General features: G+C 35.2%; 1 protein-coding gene across 3 annotated transcripts in view; it reads left to right on the top strand.

Annotated features, from left to right (window-relative positions):
* LOC116169688 (adenosine receptor A2b-like) overlaps positions 1-9,683 on the top strand; it is a 149,766-nt gene extending 140,083 nt beyond the window's left edge. For all 3 annotated transcript variants that reach the window (XM_031485854.1, XM_031485846.1, XM_031485843.1), the window contains one exon: positions 7,825-9,683. In XM_031485854.1, coding sequence (XP_031341714.1) covers positions 7,825-8,355 — 531 coding nt within the window. In that variant the 3' untranslated portion in view covers positions 8,356-9,683. The remainder of the gene's footprint in view (positions 1-7,824) is intronic.
* Positions 9,684-9,951: the final 268 nt, after the last annotated feature.

Raw genomic sequence — 9,951 nt, forward strand, 5'->3', positions numbered from 1 at the left:
AATAGAAAAATTTTAAGAAAAGCGGCAAAAACGGGGGGAACAGTTTTAACCCACTTGACAAGCAATGTTAAAAAAACGTTTGGTACGTTAAACGAATGTTGCATTTTGAAACAACTCAATTAAACAAAACATCAACGTTATACCAACGATACTTGAATGGCTTTTCTTTCTACGACGTTTTTGTAATGTTAAAAATTGTAACCTTTTGGACTTGCGTCGCTGGAACGGGACATTATTACGTTAAAATAACATTCAGAAGGCTAACGTTATACCAATATTACTTTGACAACGTTTTTATGCAAAACCTTGTTGGGATGACATTATAATGTTAAGTAATGTGATGTTATTAGCGTATGTTGACGGAACCATACATAACTACGTTAGTTCAACTTTTAAAAGCTTAACATTACAACAACGACATTTTGGTACTGTTAAGTTGCACAGTTACAGTAACGTTATTGTAATATTAAAAATGTACCTTTGGGCATTGCGCAACGAAAAAATAGCTGGTCGGTGACTCATCACTCGGTTTATCTTCATTTGCAGTTTAACATGCTTGTTGAATGTTGGTTTTCTGTGAATTGAGTGATGTGATTCAAAATAAGTGGAGGATAGTTTGAGTTAAGTGCTTAAAAATTGTGAAGTTTTTTGGGTTAGACATTGGCGATTGTGGTCTTTTTCATCAAGGATGAACGACAACGACTTCAACAAATAAGCTGAATAAGCTATCCATTTACGGCGATTTTTACGTGTTGAGTTTCTCTTTGTATTTTCCACCTTGTACGCTCATCTTTTTATTTTAAATCAAAGAAGTTCTACCAGGGCTCCTCCTAGGCGTTAGCAGTATGTAAAAGTAAGTAAAAGACGTATGGATGTATAACCTTACTTTTTTAGAATCTTCCACAATGTCTTTTTCACCAAAACATGACGCGTTCGTCTTAAAGGAAAATTATCGATGTGCAAGTCTACAGGATGGAACATGGACGTATTCCATTCAGTCCTGTCGCCAGCAATTCTATCAAGAATTTCCTGATATTCAACGTTTTGCTAAAAGGTATTTTCCATTTTCAAATACTCCATGATGCCGAACAACAGTTTTACGATGATCGATTAATTATAAGAGGATTGTGGTCACCACGTTCTCCAGATCTAAGCCCGTTAGATATTTTTTTCTGATTTTGAAATACAATATTTTTCGAAATCGTCTGCACATCACTGAGGAACTTCAAAAAGCAATTGAAGAGGAACTAATGAACATTACACCAGTAATATTAGAATGAGTTTTCGATGATATGAAAATATGTGTGTAACTGTGCATTCTTTATAATGGTGGGACATTTTTAACAATTTTGTGAAGTGATTGATGTGTATGAAATAATTTTTTATACATTCAATGGTAAAAAATTATTTGAATTATTTTGAATTTGAATTTTTTTACATTGTGCACTTTAGTATCAAAGTGCAAAAATGTTTATTACAGTACACAATCTGTGACAATACTAAATTACGTTTATGTCATCCTTGTACATTGACGGCCGGTATTATAAAGCCAGACTTAACTTTGTTGTTGTTAAGACATTCCTTAACAACACTGTTAGCTTACAACATAGTAAATATGACTTTAATAATACCAACCGTCAATGTATAAGGATGATATAAACGTAATTTAGTATTGTTTAATAAACATTTTTGTACCACGTTTATACAACATAAGAGAGTTACATCGCATTGGCGTTTGTTTCAAACGTTCAATTAACGTTAAATGCTGATGTTATAAAGTGTTATATGATGTAACGTTTGCTAAACGTAGGTATTTAGACGTTACAGAGAAACGTTCTTGAAGGCGGACATTAGCAGTCGCGGTGACGTTAATAGTAAGTTAATGGTACTTATACGCTAACGTTACAAGTCACCATTAAACGTTTATTAAACGCTAATGTTGCACAATTTTGTCATGTGGGAAGATATACCGTTTTTGACAGTAGGTAAATAGCTTTTTTTGCAACTAAATTAACGTAGGTATTGGATCCGCGCTAATAAAAAGTTTTTGAAATGTGCCTAATTAAACATCTTTACTATTTCTTTTTTCTGCATTTTTATCGCAATAAAAGCAATTCGAAGGAACAAATGCATATATTCATCCCAATCACGTTGGTGATCGGACACAAATTTTGACATTGTACTTACCTAAATTGTCCTATTCATGCGTTCTACCATTCCGTCATTGGTCAGAGTGCAGATCCAGGGGTACTCCAAATCTGCAAAAGTTATTTTACTAGAACGCCTACCAAGCAATACTTGTTGCTTAATAAGTTGGCATTTGCCGTATTTATTTTGTGAGTTACCATATTCCTTGGGACGATAATTCTTGCATAAAGCTGTCAACACCCTTGGCTGTATTCACACAACGCGCTAGTCCAGCTACTGAGGTACACGCCCCAATTTCGGTGCCCTTCTTTAACTTGGTCGGGAATAAGTTCAAATGTATCAGCCGAACAGGCGCTAATTGGTTAGCATTTACTAGCACCTTTCCAATCAAAATTCCACGACCCATGTTGGCATAATTGGATTCCAACACACCCAAGCAGTTTTCTCGCGAGCCACCACAACGTTCTCGCAACACTCCGGCAGGGTGACAGGGTTTTTACCACAGCTATAGCATCCCAGCCCCCGTCGTTTTATCCGTTGCTGCTCCAATAATATTTTCAGTATTTTTTCTAAATTCTCGTTGTTTCCTTCTATACCAATAGTGTGCCCGTGAGCATTAGCGCGAGATCTTTTATTTACTGCGTCAAATTCCAGTACGTACGAACTGCAAAAACAAGAATAGCCTTTTAACATGGAAACTAACTAAGACTAGAAGCAGTGGATGCCAAAGAACTCGAGAAGATTGATGAGGTCAAGATGGCAAATAAACCAAGAAAGCTGAGCAATCTGAAGAGGTAGAAAGATGTGAAGGAGCAAAAAAGACTACCAATTGAAATAAACGAGTCTACCTTTAGCAACTTCCGATATTCCTAGTTAAGAAAGTATTGAAAATCGTCGTTTTAACCAAGAGAGGAGATACTGCAACTCTGTAGAAGCGAGAGGTCAAGGAACAGAGGAAATCTAGGGAGAATAGGAAAACGAGAAGATCAATGAAACTGAAGAATCGAAAGAAGTCAAGGAAGCTGAAGTCCTTAGTGGCACAGAAAACGGTTATGAAATCGAGGAAGGAATATTGAAAAAACTGAAAAAATCAAACATATCTAATGATCTGGAGAGGTCGAAGAAGTATCAAAGGAGCCGATAATACTGAAAAATAAGGAAGAGGCTCGAGGTATCACAAGTCGTAAAAGGATATGGTTATGCTTCTCGGTAGCATAAAGAAGCGTCTTTAAGCATTAATTTTGTTGGAAAACTGTCTACCTATCTGCGCGAGCGCATTTCAATTTTACTGTACGCGTAAAAAACACGCGTCACAACTCCTTCGGGTGTAGCGGCTTTATTTTGCGCAAATTCGTTTCACCTTTTCCTTGCCATATCAAGCTGCTCTTATAAGAGGCAAATACCAGTTAAAAATATGTCGCACTCAAATACCCGCGAACAAAAGTAAAAAAAAGAAGGTGAAATGGAAATTATCCTTAAAAGTTAGTCAGCACTGCATACTGGATCACCCTATCAAAATGCAGAATACATCACTAAGCTTGATATTGTGTCACGTACCCGGCTTTAGTGCTAAAAGCAGATTAGGGTAGATATCAACAACGACGATGTAGAATATTTTCTTTGTAAGACCTGTACAATGAGAACTCCCTCGTGCCCCAGTTTCATTGTGTAACCAAATTGCTGTTGCATGCCCTTTAATTATTTGTGTAGACACTTTTCCGCAAGAAACCCGGTGTCCAAATACTCATAAAGGATTTATAGTTTTAAAATGAACGGAATGTAAAACACTATAGAGGAAAGACATAAACCTGCACTATAAACTTATACTACGTTTCCTTTTAAGTTATAAATTGCTATGTTTATAATGTGTATTAATCTAGTGTCATTTATGCACATTACAGATCAACCACTGCAAATATGGTATAACCTTTTAATGTTGATGGAAATTTAGTTTAGTGCCTCTAAACTAATCCCTAACACTAACATTTTTCGGCCTAGTATCAAAGAGTACCCCTAGTATTTTCTACTCTTTCGGAGTTCGGGGTGCAATTTTTTGAACCTTTTAGTGTTACAGTGAGTTATATGAGCCTGCTGCAAAACACACTTTAGGTAATGTGATCAGGGTAGCCAATAGTTAACCACATAGTGTAACAGTTTTCTGTGACGTTTACGACGAGTACCTACTGGAAATGAATCCCTTTCATTAACAATCAGAAATACGGAAATTTTATACAAAAAATATACCTTATAGCTAATAAAATTGAGCCTATTTATAGGAATATTCTCGTTTAAATGACGAATCGACAAATCAATTCAATTTCATCCAGTCAATTAAAGTTGCAATAGAATTTAGGGCAATTTCTTAAAGAGAACCGATCAGTTATAACTTACCTACCTTTTTGATACATTTGCTCCCAGCTAGCTCAGGTAAAAATTTGTATAAAATAAAAGAATTATTCAGTCCATTCAGTTGTCACTTACAATTGCACAGGAGGTTTGTATTTTACCGAGTAAATTTGGGTTGTTTACGTAATGAAAATCTGTTGCCTAGCAATTTTTATGTTGACAGTTTTTCGAGTTGCTAAAGGGAAACTGGCTTTACATTTATTTTTCTGTGTGTTATTTAAACAGCATATTTTAAATCTAAAACAAAGACTAAGCGGAAAATGGACGAATTCTATATTTTCCATTTATTACAGAACTAAAATTAGACTCACCTTTATTTGAAACAAGGTATGTGCGCTGTATTTACTAAAAGAAAACCTGCAATGGCAGCAAACGTAGGCATATGAATATTTCATGAAATTAGTTTAAGCTGTTAGTTAGTTGTAGCCTAATAAGATTTTCAGAAGGTAAAGATGAAATATTGCCGGAACCCTTCGCCGAAATGAGTTTTCTTTGCTATCCAACATATATTTTAACCTGAAATCCAGTCCAGTGTAAAACAGATTTATTATAAGCTTTGGAAACACAACGAACTAAACCTTATTTTAATTTTAAATTAATAGTTAAGCAAACTTAATCAACTAGAATTGCAAATCAGCTACTAATTGGGGTACGGTGTCATTTAATCACGAACGTAAATGTACGTACTTTCCGAATTATGCGTTCTTTAAGATTATAATCCTATTTTGTTTCAGTAATGAGAATAATTTCACTTGTGAAAGGGAATTATTTAAAGTGGCTTAGTATATACGTTCAAGCTGCGATTACCGGCTAATCCGAAAAATCTGCTGCAGCTTATATTGTACAAAGAAGTTTTATACAATGCAATGAGATCATTATTAAAATATCAGCGCATAATCAAGCATTTTTGTTCCTCTTATTCCCTAGGATTAGAGTAGCTATGGAATGCACACCATCCACTAAGCTAAAGTTTAAACCGAAACCGAATGAAAAGTTTTCATAAGAATTGACTAAAACTGGGTATTGCATGCTTCTCACTTTCAAATAGAAAAAAGTAGTAAAATGTACGATTTAAGCTAATATTATTAGAAAACTTAGAAAACATTCTTATTTCAAATGGGGCGCGGAGCACGATATAAAATGACGTTCAGAACATATTGTAATGTGGTTTCTATGGAAACGACTGCGATGGCAGAACCTAAGCTTACTATTTTTGACGTCTAAATTAAATTGAAAATTGTTAGAAGCTTTACAATGATTTATTTAGTCGCTTCTGCTGCAAAATAAAGTTTTGTATTATACACGATGATAAAGGGAAACTAATGGTTGAAATATCCCTTTATCGTCTTGTATAACAAATAACTATCTTGGATGGCAGGCAGACTAACTTTAACATTAGGTTTTTTCAATGAATAATTTATTTATGGTTAAAATGAATATACCTACGTTTTTACTACAATACTTAACTATTTAACTATTCAAACTCTCGCTTGTAAATAGGTTAGTTTAATAGTGGTTCACTGAAAATAAATAAACGCTACATTAGGGCCATGTGTGGGGTTTCTAAAATAAATAACCAAATAATGAAAACCCTCAACAAATTAAATGTGGCCGAATTAAAAAATGAGTTAGGAGAACGGGAATTAGATGCGACTGTATCAAATCATTTCCACAGGATTCGCACGCATATGATATAAAAAAAAACAAGATCCGCATTTGCACATATTTAATACTTTTATATTAGAAACTATGGAATAACATTTAATTAGAAGAAAATTAAAAAAACATGGACGTTAAAAACAAACTCACATGAAAAAATTCTATCCGGGTCGTACAATGGATTCGAATAAACACATAATTAATTGATTGATAATGACTAAAAATTTTTTCCGAAACGCACGAAAGAATTAAAAGAATCCCTGAGAGAAAGAGAGGCTTACGAAGCTTGTTCGGACATAACACCCCGCACGCAGACGGGCGATATTTAAATTCCGTACAGTTTTTTAAAGAATCCTAACAATTTTGTCGTCAAAGGTTTATGATATTCAGGTGCACTTATCAAATACACAAAAACACTCGTTGACAGCTTCAGGAAACGTTACTTCTTTTTTAATACTGGCGGAATAAATACGACGAGAAAATTCTCGTTGACTCCCACTCGTACTAACTTTTTCTGAATACGGAACAAACCGTTTTAAAAACTTTCCACAAACTTTACTACTTCACTGGACGATAACTTAAATATTTTCTTTTACTTTCTTCTGCACACTTTATTTCGAAACCCACGAACTGCGCCTTTAGCATACCACCAGAACTGAATACCTGAGATTTAACGCAAACAAATTTATAGGCTATTTTTACCGAAAAACTGACAGCTAGTAGCAGCAGCACCCGTCTTTCTACGTTTATTCCAGTATTTAAAGAAACGCCACTACCACCATAAAATAATCTCCTTCTTAAGAACTTAGAACGACGCCGTCGATGGCCAATTACAATTAGTTTTGATACTCCAGCTCCGAAGGAGAAAAACAACCAGATAAAAGCTTTTATAAAGTACACAAACGTCATCAGATGTGTCTAACTTAAAGCATTTTATCAAAACTGAATAAATTTAAAAAAACGATAAAATTTAAACAAAAAAATAATTCAAACAATTATAAAGGAAAAATAACACAGAGTCACAAATTCAAGTAAAATAAACCAACTTTGTGGTTATTCGTAAATAATCTCCCAGATTTACATTTAGTAAATTGAAATATTGTCATATCCGGGATGTCCCGTCAATGTTTTTGGTTTTTAGACCGAAATAGCGTCTACATGATGTTGTTTACGCAATAATTCTCTCTAATTTGTTCTCTATATACTCTAGTCCCTTTTCTCTCGTGTTTTAAAATGTTGTGTATAAACACAAACTATGCTATAATCTGCGTTGCTCCAATGCTCAAGGAATTAGGTGATTTTGTTCATTTGAAAAAGTATAACTGTAATCGCAAATAAGCTCAGGGTTATGACACGTGTTTTGGGAAACTATTCTGCGTCAATCTGGTAATCCACGATGCAATACATTGAAAGAGTTCTGTAATTTTGTACTAAGATGCCATTTATTCAGTTGTGCGACCATCTATCAACGACATAAAATGTAGACGTGGGGTTTACGCGCTGTAGGGTACAGAAAATTTATATTAAATCACATGCATTCTCTTCGGCTCGAGTTGTTAAACTATAACTTTCATTTTTTCCAAAGATGCTCAGTTTTCTTTTTCTTTGCAGGCCTGCATGTTAATGGACGTCTTCGTGGGAACCAACATCTTAACTGCATGGGCTGCGGTGTACTTGGCGTTGCCAATCCTAGCGAGCAGCGCCATAAACCCATGGGTCTACGGTTATCGAAATTCGGAACTTCGCGCCGCCGTGCGAAAAGTAATCGACGATCTCCTTACCGCGCTCGGTTTCACTTATCGTAGCCAACACCAAAACTCCGATCCGCTGCAGCCCAGCGGCGTCGTTACGGCCGGCGATCCGGCATCGTTCATTCATCACGTGCAAGGGGATTGTTTCACCGCGAAACCTTGCGGCGAATTTCTACTGGTGCCAATAGCTAGACCGGAAAGTTCGGGGGTGGTATCGGACGCCGACACTCCGAAAACGTTGAAGGAACCGCCGAGAATCGTGATCTCCAGAGATCCACCCCTAAGGTTATCGAAGAGTATGATTGATAGTTTCGCGATTTCTAAGGGTCAGGATGTTGTGGTTATTAAAAACGGAGAGTGCGGAATGAAACACGGTGCTAGCGTTGTTTAAGAGAATATATTTTCCTGTGGTATAACGACGAAGGCTGTTGAAATGGAATTTTGTGATGTATAGAAAATTTATTCAGATTCTAAGTGATAGAGGAGGTGTGAGGTCAGGAAGTAATTAAGCTGGACTTTTGTAAATTAATTTCCGCAGGTAGATTGCAAGTAATGTAATTTACTTTTTCTTCGTACCTTCAAGATAAATTGTGAAAGGTGTGCATCTATTGTAGACAATTCACATAAGTGGATTTGCGGTTAGCTCTCTATAAGCTACTTTTCTGTAGCTATGAAGTATAGGTACTTTGCCTAGTGAAATGTCTCAAAAACTGCATTCACCTTATCCTCGAAATGAAAATATAATTTTCTCATAAAACATTGTACAACGTAGGGAATCGATTTTACCCGAAAAGTCGTAAAAGAAAACGTTTCAAGTACATATAACGGTCTCTGGTGGGTTTCCCCTAATACATGCTGTACAAATAATTTAAGAGTTTATACTTACTCTGGAAACTTATGACGTACGTATCAGACATATGACTGTATTTACTGCTTTATAATTTGAAGCCGTAATTGCCAACGATTCCATTCACAGCAGTCATAAATATAAGTTAGATGGGACCAAACCCATTGCAGTTTGTTCAACACGTACAAATTTAGATAGGTAGGTAATCATTTCTGGTTGCTCAACCCTATAGATTCGTACAGCTGTATACAAATTGGACCTGAAAGGAACACGATATTTCATTTGATTGCTTGTTTACCTATACGCTTAGTTTCGGTTTTGTTGCCATTCATGTTCTCTCTATTATCGTTTTAAATTCAAAATTACTTGCAATCTCTAGGTATACAGGCGCAACATTTTGTTTTCAAGAGAATACTTAGAGTCACTTTAGGAACATCCTAAGAGCTTAACCGCCATAAACCTGTATTAGTATCTATTTTTTCTAATACCGACCTAATCTTCGTAAAAAGATTAGATTAGGTCGATGTTACGAAAATGTATCAAAACTGTTTTGTTACAGTGCGTTGAAAAGGTCAAACGAAACATGCTTTGGGAGTATTTTAATATCTATACTATTGAAAACAAAATGTAGTCCTGTATACACTTCTTAAATGTTATTTTCTCAATAACACACAACGAATTGTTACCAAATATGTTTGATTCAATGTCATCGATGTCTTTACTTATTATCGTTAAGTAATTGTGCCAATTCAAAGTGTACTGCGTCATAATTTTTAACGTTTCATACACTTTCAATGTTCATGTAAACCACAAGATTTATTCTGTAATACATAAGAAATTATATTTATATGTGGAAGGTACTATTATGAGGAGGCTGTGACTGTATAAAATAAAACGTTTTTTATTATTCTGTATTGTTTTAATTATCCATCTGCCATCTATTAACACTATAATTCTCATTTTAACCCAAAAAAATAAACATTTTTAGCTTGTAACAACATTGTTGTTAAATTTGATTGTGCAAACGGCGATAATATGGCTTAACATTCGCGTATACAGGGTGTAGAAACGGTTTAGACACCGTTCTTGCGGATCTTTGAGGGGGGGAAGCCAGAGAAGTGAATGGTGATCCGTCACTAC

The sequence above is a fragment of the Photinus pyralis genome, unplaced genomic scaffold (assembly GCF_008802855.1).
Source record: "Photinus pyralis isolate 1611_PpyrPB1 unplaced genomic scaffold, Ppyr1.3 Ppyr1.4_LG1, whole genome shotgun sequence".
NCBI classification, from domain to species: domain Eukaryota; kingdom Metazoa; phylum Arthropoda; class Insecta; order Coleoptera; family Lampyridae; genus Photinus; species Photinus pyralis.